Source organism: Acomys russatus, chromosome 10 (assembly GCF_903995435.1).
Source record: "Acomys russatus chromosome 10, mAcoRus1.1, whole genome shotgun sequence".
NCBI lineage: Eukaryota > Metazoa > Chordata > Mammalia > Rodentia > Muridae > Acomys > Acomys russatus.
Genome location: NC_067146.1, coordinates 23,804,493 through 23,826,216, shown reverse-complemented (window position 1 = coordinate 23,826,216; position 21,724 = coordinate 23,804,493). Strand labels below are relative to the sequence as shown.

General features: G+C 42.1%; 1 protein-coding gene across 1 annotated transcript in view; it reads left to right on the top strand.

The window, feature by feature from the left end:
- Met (MET proto-oncogene, receptor tyrosine kinase) overlaps nucleotides 1-21,724 on the top strand; it is a 108,466-nt gene that overhangs the window by 22,206 nt on the left and 64,536 nt on the right. The window contains exons 2-3 of the mRNA XM_051151900.1: nucleotides 1,651-1,699; nucleotides 5,107-6,323. Coding sequence (XP_051007857.1) covers nucleotides 5,121-6,323 — 1,203 coding nt within the window. The 5' untranslated portion in view covers nucleotides 1,651-1,699; nucleotides 5,107-5,120. The remainder of the gene's footprint in view (nucleotides 1-1,650; nucleotides 1,700-5,106; nucleotides 6,324-21,724) is intronic.

The following is a 21,724-nucleotide window of genomic DNA, read 5'->3' as shown; positions in this document are numbered from 1 at the left end:
TGCAGTGTTTGCCAATGCCTAGGATGTAACACTCCCATCATGCTGATTTTTGGTTGTCAGGATAAGGTCACTGCAATATAAGTTAGAAAGAGATGTACAGAATAGGTGTCCTAAGCCGGCACTAGAGGACATAGGCATGCTACTGGTCCACAAATCATGTTACAGCCTAAAAAGCAGCTGAGACCCAAGAAGTTAGGTCATACAGCTTAGCTTCATTGCCACAGCTGAAGTTACATTCTGCATCTCAGGTTTATGAATGCACAATAAGGGAAGGACTGGAAGTGATTGCCAAGTCCACTTAACTCTATAGCCTGGCTCCATTTCCCGTCTTTGAACTTCTCACCCTGAGTTTAAATGGCGCCGTGATTGTCTTGCTCTCTACTAGTCTGTGTTCTCGCTAACAGCTGGAAAGTTTTTTAATCATCCTTGACTCTTCTGTCCTCTTCTTGGTGTCTGGAACATTATAGATGCCCGTCTATGTGTTCTGAGACTATGAACAACCAGTGATAATAGAGAATATCCATTGACCTACTACGGGCACTGGGCCTAGTAGCTAACATGCTCTCACCATTGAGTTCATAGAGCCATGCTCAGAAATGAGGTAGGACCCACAATGCACCTGGCCAGAATATGTGTTTGTGTACTTGGCACCAGAGTCTGGACTTGGCATTCTGCCCTCGCCAATGCACACCTTTGTAAACAGGGACTGGTCTTAATTAACTGGAGTAGTCAGGAAAACGGCATGTATCAAGTGATTAAATGCATCCTTTCTGCTGTTGGTTTATGTTTGATTTGCTGTCCCGTCCAATGAGATAACAAAAAGCCCATTTGTACATTTGCTGAATTCTAACTAGTTAAGCATTGGTACAGTGAGTGACATATGCATAAGCCATAGAACATGGTTCTTATTTTTAAAACATTATGCAATCCCTCAGATTGTAAAAGTAAAATAAAGATAATTTTGGAAGTTTCGTTCACAAGCGAAAAACAAAAAACCATGCACACACAGGACTGCTTTAATGGACATCAGCTTGGGTGTAGTTGAGTTATAATATTGTTTGGCCTTCGTTTTAGAAGTAAGCATTCTTATATTTCCTTCATATCATATTTTTGGAGAAAATATAGAAATAATTTTCCCATTCTTGGAAGATATACTGACATATATCATGTTAAGAAGAACATTTAACTTTTCATATAATATACTCTGCAGTGATAAGACAATTTGTCCCCAATCCTTTCTTTTCATTCCTTCTTGTTTCTCTCATTGGCACCAAAAACATTCTAGTATACTTCAAAACACTGAGAAGTGTACGTAAAAATAGCAAGTTCAATTCCCAGTCTTTACATATACTCTAAAATGGTAGTATATCTTTTAAATATCCTCTCTTTTTTATATTTAAGAACAATCATAAGAGAGTATTTAATTGTGGGCACAGAGGCGAGTAAACGGCCTTAAGTCAGATAGCTACACAGGGAAGGGCTGGGATCAGGGCGCTGATGGAGAAACCCATGCCCAGGCTGGGATCTCTCTAAGCATTAATGAAGTATCTGAGTGTGGGCTATAGCTTGCTGGGCATGGCTCACACTGGGTGGCTTCTGTCAAGCATGCTCATGCAGAAGAGGATGCTAATCATACTTCCTTCTTCACAGGATGTTTATGGAGAGAAACCAGACCATTTAGCAGAGCGCCTGGCATGTGGTAAGCACACAACGCACATTACTGTTGTGTTTATTAGTTTATGGTTTATACCGCTTCCAACAACTTATCTTATTGGCGCTTTCCTCTGCTCTGGGGTATAACTGTGGATTTTCTGGCTTTGTCGCACACCACCTCAAAGCCTATATCCTCAACCAGATACTTCCACATGGAGCCTGAAGACCACTGTGTCTTCAACTGACTATACTAGGCCTCTTCTCTTTCTTGAATGTGAAGAAGTAGTCACAGCATATTGATTGAATCTTACCCTAAAGGAACCCTTAGAGCTGTTCCTTCACCAATTTCCTGCTGACCTCAGTTCGCAGGCTCTGCTTTGCCTATGTTGAGCCTCTTCATCCAGCCGACACCCCTCATCCCTCTTATACAACCATTACTTTTAGAACATGGATGTTTCATCTTCTGAACGCCTCACTGTTCCTGTACTGTCATGTGACTTCTCCTCTCTCGCTGTATCAGAGATCATGACCTCTCTTCTGTTTGGAATGTTGCATCATCAGCTTTATCGCTCACTTGTGCCTGTCACCCCACTTCTCAGACACTACATCTTGCCACTGCCCTGTCCCTGCCGTGTGCTCGCCACATTTCTCTGCTTTGCACAAAACTACCATGTCTTTGAGGAATCCTCACTCACTGTCCTCCTTGAAGACATTTACAGTCAGGCTTCCTTTCTCCTCACCCAGCTTTTTGGGTTCTACCAATGGACTATGAGCTCTACAGGGAAGGGCGGCGTGGTTTTGTAGGTACTAAATCAGTACTAGTAAAAGAAGGGAAAGCCTAGCAAATTAAAATACATCCTTTCTATAGTTTAGCAACGAGCTCCAAGCAACTGCTGTTGCCTTCGGCTTGTTCTTCCTTTGTTTGTTTTGTTTTGTTTTGGATTAGGTATTCTTAAGACCCTTGCTTGACTTCTATAACATGGAAACAATGCTGGCTCTTGTCTCAATGACCTTAGCCTTCTTAACTCCTCGCTTAGTTCTTTTAATGTAGGATTTCACCCGGATTTAATTCACTGCCCATTTCCTTTTTTATCTAGTACCACCGTGGCGAGCACACCAGCCTAGGCTTTAGTTATCACCTCTACGCATATACCTGCAGTTTATTACTATTGTTCTAAGTGAAGTGCCAAGTACACCAAGTTTTGAGTTTGCATTCCTTCCTGATTCCACTTGCCACTGTGTCACCCAAAGCAGATGTGTCTCACCTGGACCAGTCATGTCTCTCATCCATAATGGCAGCTTTCCAGCAGAAGCCTTTCATTATTTACCTCTGTTCCTTGGCACAAGTGTTCCATCTGCTCAGAAATTTCATTCACCACGTATTCCAAGCCCCTGACTCCTGACAATTAATGTGAACCTTTCTGGGGTTTTGTTTTGTGTTTTCTCTCTCTCTCTCTCTCTCTTTCTCTCTCTCTCTCTCTCTCTCTCTCTCTCTCTCTCTCTCTCTCTCTCTCTCTCGACTGGGTTTTCTGTGTAGCCTTGGTGGTCCTTCTATAGACCAGGCTGGTCTCGAACTCACAGCGGTCCACCAGTCTCTGCCTCCCGAGTGCTGGGATTAACAGCATGTGCCACCACGCATGGCTAATGTGACCCCTTCTAGTCATGCCTTTCTTTACTCAGTTCTCACTAGAACTCACAGCTTGTAGCCAACTTCCTCCTGCTGCCTGCTGGGCTGTGGTAACTCATTCTCCTGCCCAGATGACGCCCGATCATCTTTCCCTTCCCTTTATTTTGTCAGATCCTACATACTGAACTGTGCCTCTCACTGCCTTTTTCTGTTCTTGGGGCTACCATATTGCTTCTGGTCCTCTTTCACTTTATTCTAGACTATTATAGTTGCTGACCCACCACTCATTTAGGACTCCCAATTTTTAGAGATTTAATAGAACCAAAGTCAGAAAGTATAGACTCAAGTTCTTATTTCTGAACCTGCTGCCCATCTTTTGTTTGCTCAGAGAGTCAGTGTATATTAGCTTACTTCTGGCTGTGTTCCAGGCTCCTTTGTACCCAATTGCTGGAATACGGTGATGAGTCAGACTGGGGTTGTCCTCTTTCTGGACCTCACAACATGACGAATGTACCTATTTCTCATATCATAATCCCATCCATGGACCATCTCTCCCTCTCTTGATGCTTCTTGTCTGGAGTTTGTGCCATATTCAGTGATCTAATGCCAGGTAGTATAGTCATCGGTCTATGTGTGTTACTTATTAACCATTTTTTTAGGTTCATTAAAAGGTAGTAACCATGTCCCGCTTTCCATAGTGTAAGCACAGAGCCATAAACATATTAGTTGCTTGGTGACTTTGGGTGTGGTTTCATAGATACAAGGTTAGTTCTTACCGTAGCTGGAATGCCAAATAAGGTTTTAAGCATCCTTCAACCCTGTCAGAAAACACGTGTGTTAGATATTTAGTCCCTTTCATTCTAAGGTCTCTCTTTTGCAAAGCAGTGCCCATCCCTTGCTCATAGCTATTATCAGTAGAATTTACTTGTGCCCCTTAGATTTTAGAAACTGAAGAACAAATCAGTCATGCTTCCTGGAAGAGACACTAGTCCGATTGCACACCACAGAATGCTGAAATAATGTTCTTTTTACCAACAAGCTTTTTGACTTGATAATGAACAATATGCTGTTTCTTTCCCCTGAGAAATAGTTCTAAAATTTTACTTTACACATCTCAGCCTGCTGTTTGTTTTGAAGTCCTAGTGATCTTGCACTAAGCATTTGCCTGTCTGAAACAATAGGTTCACTATAGCCAAATTATAACCATACCTTTTCCCTGAACACAAAACTCTATAAGCAGCATGTGATCTCTTGTTTCTAGGATTTATGATTGTTTTCTTCCAAAAGGAAGCTAAATTTAGCCCAGTAATTCTACATGCTCCCAAGGAAACAATGCCTGCTGTGATTTCTAGAATAAATGAATCTGAACCACAAGTTCCTTTACTTGACTAACCAAGAAAGTTTAAGTATCAACCTAGTCATTAGCCACAGATATGAAGCCACATTAAGCGAGCGGCAAGGGGTTAAGAACGAATGTGCTGGGCTTCTTGTGGGGCTGCTGAATGCCTCTCAGTTGTTGCATGGCCTCGACACAGAACATTGTTTGCATCACATAATGGCCCTTGAAAATTACTTGTTCATGGCTTGACTTCTAAAATTAAACTCTGCGGAGTCATGTCCAGCCCTACAATGCATCTTTATGTGAAGTTAGCTTGCGGGTTTTTTTTTGTTTTGTGTGTGTGTGTGTGTGTGTGTGTGTTTTCATTCTATGTAAAAATCCCAGTTAGGAAATGTTATTTCTCATCACGAAGCTGGAGCGAGCCTTCCATTTTTCGTCTTTGTTCTAACGATGACTAAACTACTCTTGCTTGAATGTGTCTTGGCAGATCAACTTCTCACCATGAAGGCTCCCACCGTGCTGGCATGTGGCGTTCTGGTGCTGCTGTTGACCTTGGTGCAGAGGAGCCACGGCGAGTGCAAGGAGGCCCTAGCGAAGTCCGAGATGAACCTAAACATTAAGTATCAGCTTCCCAACTTCACCGCAGAGACCCCCATCCAGCATGCCGTTCTATACGGCCATCATATTTACCTCGGAGCCACAAACCACATTTATGTTTTAGATGATGAAGACCTCCAGAAGGTGTCCGAGTACAAGACTGGGCCCGTGCTGGAACACCCAGACTGCTCTCCCTGTCAGGACTGCAGCAGCAAGGCCAATTCATCAGGGGGTGTCTGGAAGGACAACATCAACATGGCGCTGCTTGTTGACACCTACTATGACGATCAGCTCATCAGCTGTGGCAGCGTCAGCCGAGGGACCTGCCAGCGGCACGTCCTTCCGCCCGACGATGCTGCTGACATCCAGGCCGAGGTTCACTGCATGTTCTCCCCACAGGTAGATGAAGAGTCGAGCCGGTGTCCTGACTGTGTAGTGAGTGCTCTGGGAGCCAAAGTCCTCCTGTCTGTAAAGGACCGTTTCATCAATTTCTTTGTGGGGAACACAATCAATTCTTCCTACCTGCCTGATGGATCGTTGCATTCGATATCAGTAAGACGGCTGAAGGAAACGCAAGATGGTTTCAAGTTTCTGACAGACCAGTCTTATATTGATGTCTTACCTGAATTTCGAGATTCCTACCCCATAAAGTACATACATGCCTTTGAAAGCGACCATTTTATTTACTTCTTGACTGTTCAAAAGGAAACCCTAGATGCTCAGACGTTTCATACGAGAATAATCAGGTTCTGTTCTGCAGACTCTGGGCTGCACTCCTACATGGAAATGCCTCTGGAGTGTATTCTGACAGAAAAAAGAAGGAAGAGATCCACGAGGAATGAAGTGTTTAATATCCTCCAAGCTGCGTATGTCAGTAAGCCCGGGCCCACCCTCGCTAAGCAAATAGGAGCCAGCCCAAATGATGACATTCTCTATGGGGTGTTCGCACAAAGCAAGCCCGATTCCACTGAACCCGTGAATCGATCGGCAGTCTGTGCATTCCCCATCAAATATGTCAATGAGTTCTTCAACAAGATTGTCAACAAAAACAACGTGAGGTGTCTTCAGCATTTTTATGGACCCAACCATGAGCACTGTTTCAATAGGGTAAGTGATATGGGCTTCTCATTTAAAATTAGGTATAAAGCAGAGTACATGCCAGTCTTTAAAAAAAAAGGGGGGGGGTGGATAGCGAGTCTATGTTGTGGTTGGTGAAATATTTGTATTCAAAATATTTACAAATTCCTTGCAAGAAAATTAAGAAGGTGATCTTTATTAATGATTAAAATGATATCTTATGAAATTAATGTAGGGCTGGGGAGGTAGCTCAGTCTGTAAAATGTTTATTATATAAGCTTAAGGGATAGGGTGGGGTGAGTTGCATTCCAAGGACCCATGTGAGAAAAATAGATGTGGTGGTGTACGCTTGTGATCGAAGCACTCATAAGAGAAATACTTTGGGCTCACGCACTGGTCAGCTGGCTTAGCCTAATTTGCACTCACCAGGCCAGTGAGAAAAATCTTGGTTCATATAGATAAATAAAATGAAACAGGTCCTGAGGGGTGATACTCAAGGCTCACCTGTGCCTCCATGTACCCCCCACCACACAAAAAATGCACTTAATTCACATGTGTGTGTGCATGCGTGCGCGCGCACGCATACACACACACACACACACACACACACACACACACACACACACACGAACACACCGGGGAGGGGAGATAAATTAATATAAATGAAGGAAAAAATAATTTTAAAACTTAGATTTGCATTCCTGCACAATACTTTTTGTTTGGGATTGATGATCATTTAAAATGGTATTTTCACAGGAAAGAATAGAAAAATTACTGGTGTTTTTACTTAAATAAAGTAGAATTTGCTTTCTATCAGTACAGAATTGTATTCCTGCTACTCCTTTGATCACTTGGTGACAAAGGAAGAACAGCAAATTATGGAGTCCATTGTGGCCTTGGAAATTGTTGTGTTAAGCCTAGATTTGCATGTTAGGAGCATGGCTGTGCTCCTAGCACAGTGACCCTCAGCGACCGTAACTGAACAAATAGTGCCTCTTTGCTTTGGCAGCTCCAGGGATTAGACCCAGGGCCTCGTGCATGATAGGCAAATATTCTACCATTGAGCCACTTTGAATCCTATCTGAAGACATTTGGGGCTTGGGAGAAACATGTGCCTTTCCTTAGCAGTTTTCAGTCTAAGAATTAAAGGTTATAACTGCAACCAGGAAGGACAGTCAGTGTGTACTTGATAAGAGAAAGCGTGTAGTTCTGCTGAGGGGTACCCAGGGCGTATGAACTCAGGAACATAAGCTGGCCTTCACAAGCCTAGGAAACTCCCCTATGTGGAAAATCGCCGAACTGCTTTATGGATCTCAGAAAATACATCCTTTGGTGAAACAAAGACAAAACTTTCCTCCTTTCCCCTCCAAAGTCTAATAGTTCACATAGCATGTACATGCCAGTCCCAGCTAAGATGTACCACCCCCTTAGATGTTTGACATACACAGTACACTCTGTAAGACACAGTGGGATTCTTCGTCAGGCTACCATTTTCTTCAGCGGGAAATACAACAAAAGGATGGAAGAAAACTGAAGAGCTTGCGCAGAGCTGGGATTCAGAAATACAAGGGCGAAATTCATAGCATCTTCGAGAAAACACTTTCCCCCATAGCCAGCAAGCTAGTTGAGCGCCACAAGTTTAAAGAGCCTATTGGGAGGTCCCCAGGCCTTCTAGGGACCTTGATGCTTGGATTTTGTCCTGCTAAAAGTTAAAAAGACCCTTGACTCTGCAAGGGCACACTGGTATCTTATCTCACCTTATTTTGGCCATTTCAGCCTCCCAGCTGCAAACATTCTTACTCATTATAGAAAATCTGAAAACCTTCTGAACTTTAATCTTACCCGCTCTGACATTTTTTCAGTGTTCCAGAGTGAACAAAGAGGCTGGATTATCCAGTTCTTATGCAGGCCAGTTTTATCACGCAGGAAAAATGCCCCAAACACCACACCTGAAAGCATTATCACTCCCATCTCAAAAAATTCTTGTGGGAAACAAGACGTGACTTGCCAGCAGTCTTCTTGCAAGAGAAGCCAAGTTTCGAGCTGGCCAAATTCCATAAACATAAATACCTGCAAACCTCCTCTCTTTATTTGCCTGTTTATCTTCTCCGCTTACTAATGGCTGGACTTCTTCTGAAACCGAGACTGCACACATTTGTTTTCAGATACCTGGCCCACAGACAGTGTTCCAATATTCAGCATATAGTCATTTCCTAGCTTTGTCCTAAAGCAATGGCAGCAAAAACAAAATGATTTACAGGACTGAGGCAGTTAGGAAGGCGCTAAGCAATAAGATGGCTCCATTTTGTCTTGGCTGACTAACTTGGCCAGATATCAGGTGGCTGTCTAATAATATCTTGGAATCGAGTCTTTATTTTATGCGTGAAATTTCACAACTAGATATACATTGAGTAGTTTTGCTAGTAATATCTCGAATATATGTGCTGGTCAGACTTGGGTGTTCTTTGGGCAAGTTGAAGGATGCTATGGTTGTACCTTTCTACTTAAGCTCCTGCCAAGTGGAGGAAAATGTGTTTCTACTGCAGGATCAAGCACAAGGATGCTGGGAAAGACTGTCTTCTATTCAGGCATCCAGCAGATGTGTCAGGCCTGACTTACTTATCGATGGTCAGGTCTTGTTGCTTCCTCATTTCCTGAGTCTATACAGGCGTCTTCTCACGATTACAGCAGCAGGAAAGCCCCCTACGAGTCATCTGATAATTCCGAGAGCACATCATTTTTACCCATGTCTTAGCTGGGCTTCAAAGCTTGTCTCTACATACAATGCAGTCTCTGGGGGCTTATCCCAAGCCACAGGTGGCCATCCATGGGATCCCTGGGCTGTTGGTAATAAGAATATAGTTTGGATTCTCACAATGACACATGTTTGTACGTAACTCCTAAGGGACTTATTTACAATGATGTCTAACTTGGAATTCTGTTAGTTTTTTTAACCCATTCATTGGTGAACCTTTATAAGAAGCATCTCAAATTAGTAACAATCCATGTTGTTCCAGGCTAATACATATTCTGTTAGGAACATATAAATGTGGAAAGTAAAATAATTGAGAAAACAACCCTTTAATATGGAAACTTTGTAATAACTCAACTTTAGAGGGAAAAGCCCTCTTCCTTCTATTTGGAGAGCAATAGCATTATAAATCCATTAATTCACTTCCAATTACTAGATTCTCTACTGATCATATATAAGAAATTTATTAACTTGAAAGTCCAGAAAAGAGATACTAAAGAACATGAGACAATTCCTGCAAATGCGAATTCGAACCAGTATTGAATAGGAGAATTTTTTAAACTCTCGAAGTCAGCAGAAATCTCATTCTGTATGTCTGTTATGTCCTGTATTTGGAGACTTGAAATGCTACATTTTAGAAAAGATTTTTTAGAGGATGTTGAGATAGAGAAGGTTCTTTATTGTAAAATTGCATTATTTTCCTTAGAGTCTCATTACTAAAGTTTTATTCTATTGTGTAAACATTTGAGAAAGTAAGTTTGTAGTAAATATTTCCCCAACATCCTGGTCATCTTTTAGGTTTTTTTAAAAATTAAAAATTGTTTTCATAGATACAGTATGTTTTAGCATAGTTTTCCCCTCCCCCAACCCCCGAACTCTCCCAACCCCCCCTAACCCCTTAACCCCCTACCCACTGAACTGCATGTTCTCTGGCCCCACTTCTCTCTTCCTCAAGAAAAAACAGTAAGACAAAACATATCAGAACCAAGCAAAAATCTCTCACACACACACATGAGAAAACCCACAGAGTCCGTTTTGTATGGCCAGCTTCATTTGGGTATGGGGGCCTGTCCTGTAGTATGGTTAACAGGTTCAGTGACGTCTTGGTTGTCTTGATGAGTAGTGAGTGAATTAGGTGAGGAAGAAACAATGACACCTGGTACCAGATGCTCCTGAGGGAAAGGTCTGGTTTACAGCACATTTGTTGTGTGGCCTCAACCTGCTGCTCATCTTCCTGCAAGCTGGGTTTCCGCTGTAATGTGTGGGTAGCACGACCTACGTCACGGGCTTTCCTCAACTGTGTGAGAATACCATAATGCACGTGGCACAATAAGATGACTATAAAACTAGCTACCTTGGGGATCTGTATAGCCTCATGGGAGGGCCCTGAAGCCCAGGATCTGGGTTCAGGCCTGCACCCCACTGTATTCTACCTAGTGACCCTGAGAACTTTACTTATATTCTCCAACAGGTCTGGCCTCACACAGAACTATCACATGAACAAAGCAACAATACCCAGAACAGTTTTGACTTGGTCCTGTGCTAATATTAAATGACAGCTATGTATGCTTGTATAAAGAAAGGCAGCTTCAAATGATCAGTTTGTCTCAAAACAAATAAACAAACAAAAAACCATACTGTGGTTCTATTTCTCATGAGTCTTTCACTTCCCTCTATATGTTATGAGTGATCAAATGCCATACAAGCTTAATTAGTTAATGTCTAAGTGGGCTAACACTGAGAGGAATAACAACCAAGTCAAGTTGCATTACACTCAAGGAAAAAAATAAGCTTCGTTCTCTGACTTAAATTTTAACTTAGCCATGACACAGCAAGATGTTCTGCTTCTGTACTTAAAGCAAAACTTTGCTTTGAGAATTAGTGAAAAAGGCTCCAGAAAAAGCCAGTAGGTTGTTTTTACTGAGCTTTCTTGTTTCTCAAATACACTTGCACTCCAGTTCAAAGAGTAGCCAACTGCTTCCCAAAATAAAGGAAACTAAAGGTAGTAATTTTCCATCTCTGTCCTGGAGTGCCAAAGTTAAAGGGTCACCTCGCCAAGCGGTCACAGGGAGAAAGGAAAGAAATTAGAACAGTTTTCAGTAAGAGCAAAAATAAAAACAAGATGCAAACAAGGGGTGTTAGACATAGGCAACGTTTCTTATCACTACCATAAAGATGATAGATGGATAAAATTGAGTTACATTTATGTTGTAATGAAAGAAAATAATTGCAGCGCTCCATCAGGAAACCACAAGGCCCATTATTGATCTGTCTTCCTCAGGGCATGTCTTGTAATATTTAATAAAATAAACAGAGATTTATAACTCTCTGTAGGCTGTATATCTATAGTCTCCCACACTATTCACTGTGGATGTGGAGTCAGCATTAGAAATAACGTCCATGTCGTTTGATGGATCTGGCATGGCTAATTTAGACTGCGGTGTTCTCAGGAGAATGCATTTTGTATTAGGAGTGATGACTGTGAAGTCAGATCATAAAGTTGTCCTTTTTTTTTTTTAATTTCTTGTGCTCAGGAATGAGAGACTGTTGCCCTATATGTACCCTAAGGATTCTTTATTCTTGATATTAGGCAGGTCTCCAAATGTAAACATTAAAAATCTTGTCTGTGCTGCAAATGTAATCGCTACCAAAGCAAAATCTCGAGGTACAAGGATTTTGATATACTTTACTTTTTTAAAAATCTAACTGAAACTATATTAATTTTTCACTTGATCCTTTTCCATAGCTGTTGGCTCTGTTCTCTTCCAGACTCAGCAAGTTGCTGCTTCCTGAATTATTAGAATTCAACCTGAATACAAGATGGCATAGTGCATTTTGCTCTATTTAAGAGAAACTTAAAATTAATTAATTTCCAGAATTTCATAATGCTCTCTGAGTTCATTGGGCACACCCTGGGGGTGATTTTTAAAAAGTAGCGAATGAGCAATTAGTCTCTCTTGCCTTCCTGCTAACCCCTGTCTATTCCCAAGCCCACTTCAGACAAGATTTTATAATGCTATAGGATAAAGCTGTTGTAAACCAGAAGCAGAAAGAGACAGTTAAAGTTAAAAGACACGCAGGTAGCCTTTACCTGGGGATGGTACTGACTCAGGATGTGAGTAACAGGATCTCCCTCCTGTGGGGTAGCTGAGGTTAACCACACCACTTGCATGGGAGGAGGACTTCCTGTCCTTACTGTCTTTTAAAGCAGGGCATGGCTGTGTTAGGTTGCTGATCGCTAAGGGATAATTCATTTGGGGAAATGGCCGTGTCAGACAGTAAGTCCATAGGAAAAGGAATGAATTCTAACGTGGACGTTTGAAAAAGGCAAAGTTGTGAAGCCAGAGCACCGATGTGTGCTGTTTGCATCCCCACGATCCGCACTTGGAGGTTTCTGGAAGCGTGTGGAGCCCCACATGTTGATAAGGCTAATAACCGTCTTAAGTAATAGCAGGTTTTCTTTAAACTTACTATAATATTTCAAAATTTGGGTTTTGCACTCTTCCTGCAGATGCCGGTCTTGTCGTCAGCAGCCATCCCTCCCTGTGTTCCTATCTCCTCACTCAGACAAGAAAAACAGGGATCTGTCAGAGAGGACCTAGGAGTGTTTGCTGTTACTTATTCATGGTTTAGCACAAATACTAACACAGTGGGCACAAAAGGACCAAGTGCCCAGGTGTGTGTTGTAAGTCCAGTGCCCATGGAGGGCTGGAAAGTATCAGGGAAATGAAATCAAAGGCTTGGATACTCTCGAAGTCACTGAGACTCCCTTGACTTTTTTTTTTTTTTTTTTTTAATACATGGATGTGGTAAGTGATTCTGGGATCCTGGATACATTCCAGTCTGCTAATTATATATATGTTTTCAAACTAAAATGGTCCAGGAGGGTTCATTTGCATATGAATCACTGGCTGAGCACTATTGACTTCCTATTCTAAAAGCCAGGCTCTACCTTAGGGAAGCAATTTACTGCACTTCACCTGGGAGCTAAGCTAATGTGAGAGCAGATGGAGTGTGTGGACACAGACTTTTCAGGAAGATTTGTCTTCTAGGAGGAAAGGGAGAGGGAGATGTCTAGCTAGTGCGTGCTAAACATAGAGGAAAAGTTTGTTTTAACCATCCTCCATGTTCACACATAGCTACAGATGGTTTATAAATGATGTTATTATCAAACAAAGAGATGCAACGTTAACTCAGACTGAGGTCTGACCTCCCTTATTTGGGTATATCATGAAGGACTCATCAATCAGAGGACATTAAATGGCAGATGACACTTCGGATTGTGCTCTAGGTAAAAGGGGTGAGTTAAGGTCAGCTTGAGTTTGGAGCGCATTCTTTTGTGGAGCTGACTTTATAAATGCCCGGTTTGTTGTGCTGCCAGCACAAGACGCATCGATGATTCACAGTGGCCTAGACCGTAGGTCTGCGTGCCAGGAAAAATGCAAATTTGAATGGTAAATTTTCTGTTGATAGTTTACATTTAAAATATTTACTTGACACTTCACTTCTCTCAAGCAGCCTGCTAACACCAAGAGTGAAGAGGCACATAGGACTTGGGGACAAAGCAGGAGTGAACTGGCCCTCCAGCTCTGAGTGAATCAATAGTGTTTAGTGCTAATGCACTAAACAGGTTACAAGTCCTAATGTGGTGGCAGCCAGTAGCAAAAATGGATGACTCTAGAAATTATCTTGACAATAAAGTGTGCAATGTTTTCCACGTTTTTTTTTTTTCAACTAATTAGATTGCAAGCTTGGTCTTGCATTTTATTAGTTTACGCTAAGTGCCGGAAGCCTAACTGTGTTATGTAGGACATAAATGAGCAGATACTTGTAAATACCATTTTCAGCAAGAATCAGAGGAAAAAAATTATCATGCCAGTAGGGATTCAATAGGCAGCACAATAGTTACTTCCTGGTGCCAACTCGGCTAGTAGGACAGTGGTGAATCCACTGTATGTGACACTTTTCTTCGTGCAGCAGTGAGTGGAGATGGCAGTAAATTGCCAAGTACACAAGATGTCCTGATAACTCATGAAATATGATGTGATTTGTGGATACAAATGAAAGGCAAAATATAAATGTTATGGTTTAGTCTTAAAAGACTACTCTGAAGTGATAGAAGCTAACTTTTACATAAAGCTTAAAGCCATAGAAACAGATATTATAAATTTAATATATTTAGTTTGGGGGCAAACATATGCCAAGTATCTCGTACACTAATAGTCATGATCTGTTTCATGGCTTTGTGTCTTAAGCATAAACTGCTGACTTTAACTTTTTAAAGTGGGTTGGGAGCATTAGAACCCATTATTTTATACTCAGCAGGTGTAGTGCCTGTTGAGAGTTTAAAGTTGTAAAATATCATCTGCTGTGCAAAATGGTCAGTGTGTTCTGATCAAGCTTAGTGTGTGAAGTAGGTATGCAGGGCTAGAGGTTACAGGCATGGGTTCAGCCTCTCTCACTCACAGCCTCTCATGGCCTAGCGCACCATCAGCTTCTTCAGAAGTAGGTAGGTTTTCTCCTTGTATGGGTTATTTCTTCCTTGCTTCTCTTTTGTGTCAACACTCAGTATTTGTGAAGACTTTTTCTTTTTTCTGCATATGAAAAGGGTTCTCCCATTACTCATGAGTCCTATGACAAAGAATCATGCAACTCTGAGAACACACAAGTGAGTCCTTCAGCGTTATGAACATTAATAGAATTTGAGGCAATGTGATGCTGAGGCGGCCCAAATCACATTGTCCTTCTACGTCTGCGGAGTCTACCCTTGACAATTATATCCCTTCTTAGTGCGTTTCCTGCTCATGAGGATCATGTGGCTGAGAGGCCAAGTGGGAGCCAAGTGCTCCCCAGCCTCATGCTCATCTTATGAGCACCTCCAGAATGTCCCCTCAGGACCCATGAGCACCCCATGAATGTCCCAGTGTGTGCTCTCCAACCAGGGCCACCTTTGTGTTGCCAATTCTTTCATCTTTGCCGCACATACAGCAAAGCTTTCTGTCTTCTGTGTTAATCATCTTCATCTGCTTATATGGTTAGTCGTGCAGATATCTAAACGAGGTAAGCTCTCAGAAGGAGGCGTTTGCTGTGCTTTGCTCCCAAGCGTCTGCACTGTAGACGATAGTGTTGATTTGATCTTAGAAATCTCTGAAAATAAACCTATGTATATAAACAGTAAAGACGCTTTGCTACCAAGCGTCTGCATCGTAGATCATAGACAACAAATAGTGTTGATTTGATCTCAGAAGTCTCCAAAAATAAATCTACACATTTAAACAGTAAAGAAAGACCATATGAATCACAGGCGTATCCAGTCTTGGTAAAGTTTGCCCAGGTATTTTTAGGAATAAATCGTAGTGTTGTTCTCATCATCTGCACAGGCCGTGAAGATATGAAGTGCAGGTGTTAAAATAGTATGGGGGAGCCAAAGAAATGTTCACCTTTTTCTGTGCTTGTTTGTTCGCCTTTGTTCGGCCAACAAAGAAGTGGTGCTTGCCAAGGGACGAGGAGGCATTTAATCTTCAGAGCTTGTTCCTGTGCCTACAAGTCAGGGAGGTCACTGGCTTGCCCCTTCCTGCAGCCTGTAATTACAGGCAGAGGACTATTTATTTTCCAGTAAAGTGACCAGACTCTTGAACGTAATAGACTGTTTATACGAGTAAGTGGACGTAAGAAATAATGTACAATTTGGGAAAAGATAATAGGAAAATGAAACTAGTATCTTCATATTTTCAATAATATGAGACAGTCAGAGTCTCTAGAAGTGTCTTAAAGTGCAGTAATAGAGGTGAACCTCAGGTCACATTAGGTAATCTCGAGACTTAGCATCTTGAAGTATTATGGGAAGTTTACAAAGGAATAAAATATGTCTGATAATTAATTAAATAGAAACTAATTTGTGGCTCCACCATCATGGTAAACAAGAAGCAGTAACTATATTAGAGTGATTTAGAAATATTTTCACTTTTAAAAAGACCAATTACATTGGGTTTATATGGAGACACTGTGGGGGGAAATAGCATTATTTTTTGCTCTCAACTAAGCTCAAACAATTTTTAAGAATAATTATTAGAAAAATAGTGACTCCAGGTAAAGTTGGGCATGTAATGTACCATTTCAGTTCTACCATCGTCCCCATGCTAAGAATATCCTTAGGGGTTTGAAAAACGTGGTATGTAGGTGGCAGTTTAACGATAGTGGGTGAACCTTGTGGTTGATGTCGCAGGGCCAAAAGTTTAGATTTTAAGTTGTTGACATATACGGATAGAACTTAAACATATGCCAGCCTTAAAGGTGGTGTCACGTTATGGTAATTTGTGACAATTGTGCCACCTGCTAAAAAGAAAATTTCTAATTGAAAGTGAAAAAGAAAACAAAAGCAAACCTGCAGGTTTTCATTAGACGTGGGGTAAAGAACGTGAAGGGCACTGGTGAAAAGGCAGCAGTCTGAGTGCTCACGGAGAGAAGGGTTAAGAACCACATGGAAGGCGAACCCCTACATCATCGTAAATAAATACGGCTTTTGTGTGAAAGCTTTTCCTGTACTGTGGTCCTCAGAACTCTCATAGCCGCATTTAATGCCCTGTGTGTTAGAAGTTCAAGCAATGGTTAGGAAACAGTCAAACTTTCTATTTTTATCTGAGGATATATAATAAACTCTCTGTTCCAGTGAATGAGTGGATAATTGCTTTAATAATGGTGATAATATAGCTTCATTTTACTTTTCTTGCTATAGTGAGGATTTATTTTATACTCTGAGCTATGGGCAAATCACAAAATAAATTGAACTATTGTTTGCTTAGTCCTCTGTTTCCTTCTACCTGTGTTCTTGTCTCTCAACCTCAACCCAGGTCCCCAGTGGCTCAGGAAAACCTTCCCTCGGATTAAGTAATCTTTTACACAACCTCTCTCATTCATTAACTCATGTTGACATTCTTCCCCCGGAGCCCTGCTAGTGTGGGTGCAAACAACACCTACTGAAACAAGACATTTAATATTTCCAGGGAACCTTTTGGCCTGCCTCAGCCTTCTTCCTGAACACAATCTCCTTGTATGTCATCTTCAAAATAAAAGCTGGATTCTTTCCTAGTAAATGTGTAGTTTTAAAAAAATCATTAATTTCGCTCTTTCTACGTATTCATAAAGCAGAAATAGAAAATGTTATTGCTTCTAAAAGGTTTTTTTTTTTTAATGTGCTAAACGTGATGCCAATAAGATAAAATTAAATCACCCTGGATCTGTCCTCATCTCCACCCATCTATTTGTCCCCCTTGTGCCAATGATGTGGTGATCTTTCTTGAAAGCAGCATGTTTTTAATAGCTGCAACCCTAGAAGTATTCTAGGGACTCCCCTGTGGCTTCAGAGTAAAGTCCACATTCCTTAGTATGACACTCAGAGAGTCCCTGACTTGGGCCCTGGTTTCCTTCACATGTAGTGGCACGCCAGTCAAGAACTCATTCCTGGCAGAGAGGGTAGCGTAGACCCCTGGCGTCTGCTGCTGGCCACCCTCTGGCATTTCAGTGCCCCACCGTGACTATGCCAAGTTACCACTGAAACAAGTTTGTCACTGAATAAAACTGGGGGGGAAACTTGCACAACCGGCTGCGGTGCATCTTTGAGTTCTGCCCTACACCCGCCCTACCGCTGCTGTAGCTGATAACGTCTGCCAGTCTCCCTCACAGCCTTGCCTCATAATGCCTGTTCTGCAGTCAGCCTCAGATTTCCTTCGACACTCGTTTTGTCAAGCTCACATCTCTTCTCCCTTCTTTTTTTAATTCTCATCTTGGATGTTTTCTTTCCAGGAATTATTCTCCTACCCTTCCTCTCATCCCCTCTCCCCTCTATAATCTGTTTTTCTGAGTGACATTTGTTATCCCTGTCAGCCACATCTCTTACCACATGCAGAGTGGTGGTATGTTTTCCACTCACATTGTTACTCTCTCGGTATGGACTACGGATTCCTGCACAATATATCTGATACTTAATAGACTAGCTTGGACAAAATACATACTTATAAAAGAAATAAGTATAACACAGATCCATGTTTCAAGTAGGCTATTAAAATGTTTGTTGGTAAAAACAAAAAAAAAAAAAATGTTTATTGGGTAAAAACAACATTTTCCCCAAAGTTATCTTTCATTTGTTCCCTTCGAATGTCTAAAAACTAATTTATAGAGTAATGGGTTTTGAAGATTTAAGTTAACACGGAGAAACTAAAAATTTGCATTTCTTCTGGCCGAGGGCCCCTCCCTGCACTCATGTGCGTTGCATGTGCACGTGTGCAGCCTGTCCAGTTTAGAAAAATGATGAATCAGTGGAGGAGAAAAAGGAAAGGAAAGGAAAAGATGAAGGTATATGGCAGGTGGGCAGACAGAAATTACAGAACTTGGCAGTGAACTGAAATTGGGAAAAGATAATTAAAGCCATTAAGAGGATTTTGAGGGAGGACATCTCTGCTCCTTCAGGCCTTCTGGAACATTCCCAGAGCGGAATGATACTGTCAGCGACAGAAACTTTGGAGAACGTCTAGCAGATATTGCTCGAGTCATGCCGTGGTAGCCTCCCTTGACATGTGCATTTGAAACCCACTGGTTTTCATGGCTAGATACCAATCATGACTACACATTTAAAATGAAGCATGGATTAACAGAAAGAAAAATAAATTTATCAGTGCCACCCTTATGGCCACAAGGTTCCCTCACTTGGCACTACTTCATAGGCATAAAGTCCATGCTAGGCAGAGAAACCCTCTCCTGAGCTAGATAGGCTTAATGAGAGATTTGGTTGGATCTCAGGATACCTTGGATGTTGGAGGGCCCTGCTGCTGCAGGTTGAAGTTTCCATGACTGGACAGCTCTCTGAGTTCGGTACAAAATGGAGGACTCCCTTCCCCGAGTGGGACTTCCTGTTCCCTGCCTGTCCTCATTTGGAAGATTCCCCTGAGCTACATGCCTGGCTTATCATAGATGTAGCCTCTCACACAGCTTTTTGCAGAATGCTCTACCCAGCCCCCCACTTTGTCCATATGATAACTAGGTAGTGAGGTACACTGTGAGCACATATCAGACTATCTCCTGGCTGCTCCCCTTTTCCTGTATATTCCCCTCTCCCCTGGAATAAAGCTGACCTGCCTCCCTGCAGCTGGTCCTGGATGTCATTTCATTGTGCTCATGGCCTTTGGAGCCCTGCACCCCACCTCTCTTCCTCCTGCCACTTAAAAAGTTTCTTATAAGTAGATCAAGTCTGAAACCAAATGAGAAAACATGAAATGAGCCTCACTCTATAATGCTAAGATGGAGAAGAGGGATAAGAGCTAATGACAGTTGGATTGATGAGTCCAGAATATAGTCGTGAGCTTCAAGAACATCCTGGGGCATGATTGAACACTTTTGTTTCATCCATTTTTCCCGTCTTCTGGGCTTTTCCTAGGACAGTCATTAGTTACTCTGTAGTGAGAGGGAGCTTCCTGGGCCCACAAAGAAGCTGTGACTCTTGACTTCCCTTTGATTGGTTAATGTAGGGTGGGTTGGTTTTGTCTCTTCTGGCTTTCTGATATTTCTACTGCGAGGTAAGTGCATTATGATTTGGTTTCTATTAACTAAATAGAGAAAGACAGAAAACCTCCTCACAGCATCAAAATCTGCCACACTTGGAACAGTTCTATGAATCACTGTCACTCCTTGCTGAGGCTGAGCTCAGTGTGAAGGCTGCTAACCAAAACCACATGGGCTCAGCCTGTGTTATATCTGATTCACCTTCAGAAATGATAAAGATGCAAATGCTTTAACATGTCCAATTCCAAAGACCGTATCCTTGTAGAATTTTGAGTGTTCTAATCCCGAGGGTGGATATATATTTATGTATGAATGCATTTGTACACATGCATATAAAAAGCCATACGTACATGTACATAAAATATATTCTGTTCCAAGAACCTTTCCTCCTATAGTCCAGCTTCTGTCAAGACCTAGCTCGGCATCCGTCTCTGCTCCGAGGTTCTGCAGCTGTTGAAGGCCACGCTGACCTCATCCCTCGCTAGTCCGATAGTACGTGCTGTCCACTGAGTTTTTTGTTTTTGTTTTGTTTTTTTTTTTTTTTTTTTTGTCTGACATAATAAGTTACGTGTTGGTCTCTTGTGCCCCTGTGTGCTCTGTGCCTTCAGAAAATGGGCTGGAAAAATATTTTGGCACACGTATCAAGCTAGGAATGATTTTGGCATTTTTAAAGGGTCACATATATGCAAGAAAAGTAAAATATGCCACAGGGATATTATGACCCTCAAAGTCTAACACATTTGTGATCTTTTTAATTTATTGAAAACTTCATAAATACATGTAGTGTATCCTGTTGTACTCAACCCCTACCCCCACCTTTTGACTCACCCCACCCCCAGTATATCTTTCTTCCAGTTTCATATCCTTTTTTTAAAATAGCCTATTGAGTCCATTTGGGGCTGCTTTATGTGCACACGAGTGTGGGCTCTCCATGAGGGCATGAACACACTCTCCTTCTAGACCATCTTCAGAAGGGCAGGGCTCTGTGAGCACCTCCCCCTCACCTTGCTGTAAGTTTTAATTGCCTCGGTCTTGAGCAGGTTTCTATAGTAAAAACACAAGACTTTCGTGATAAAATAATGGAACATATGTCTGGGAGTGTAGCTTGGTAAGACATGTGCTTAGCATTTACAGACTTTGGGTTCAATACTCAGCGGCAGAGATGGCAGGGGTGGGGGAGGGTGTTGGAGGAGAGGATTAAATGACTTCTAGAAACCCTGCACTGAAAGAGAGAAAATCTCCCTCCCCAAATTGGGAGGGAAAATGATAGGTTTGAGTCAGGCCTATTGAAATGTCGCCTGCAGGCAGATGTGGAGATGCGCTGGCCCTGAGGGGACAAGGGGTGTGGAGAGTTAGGCCATCACCACTAGGCAAGCTGCAGCATTGACACCTGGTGACTCACCAGCTCTGAGCCAGCAGCAGGCCAAACAGAGGCCTGTGGTTTGTGCTGTGTTGGTGACTGGCAGAGCTGTAAGGATGTCATTTTGCTTACCTTTAACTCTGCACCCAGCTTTGCTCTTCTGCTAGACCTGCAGTTAGACACCTGCTAGACCAGGCATCAGGGCATCATGGCCCCAGGGCAGGTAAAGACGGGGCACAGAATTGCTTCATCTCGGGGAGTCAATGGAAGCAGAAGCAGTGAGAAAGCCTCTTGCTTTCAGGCTGTGCCCTGAAAACATCAAACTTGAGTTCCCTTCCTAGCAAGGTCGAGACAACTCCACCTTTTGACATTAAAGACTATCCTGCTCTGCCCAAGGACTGATTCTTCTGCATCCTAGGGGAGTCCTGTCTTTAGTGTTGTTCTAGTGACTTCCTCTGCAAGAAGCATAGGCAGGGGTTGCCGTCCAGAGGGCTGTGCCATGCATTCAGAATGTCCAGTGCACCCCAGTGGGAATGGTATTTAGGGAATAAAGCCAAGCAGAGTTCGAACATTACCACAGTTGAGTGTTTAGCCAGCTGGTGAACAACGTCTAAGAAAGGGAGCGTTCCATTTTGAGTGTTGAGTCTCCCACAAAGCCACAGTGCAAAATAGCACTATGAATAAAGTTTATATTTTTTAAAAAATCTATTAATTTGGCCATGCTCCAGGACGTAAGAACTGGTACGAGTAAGCTGGAATGATTTT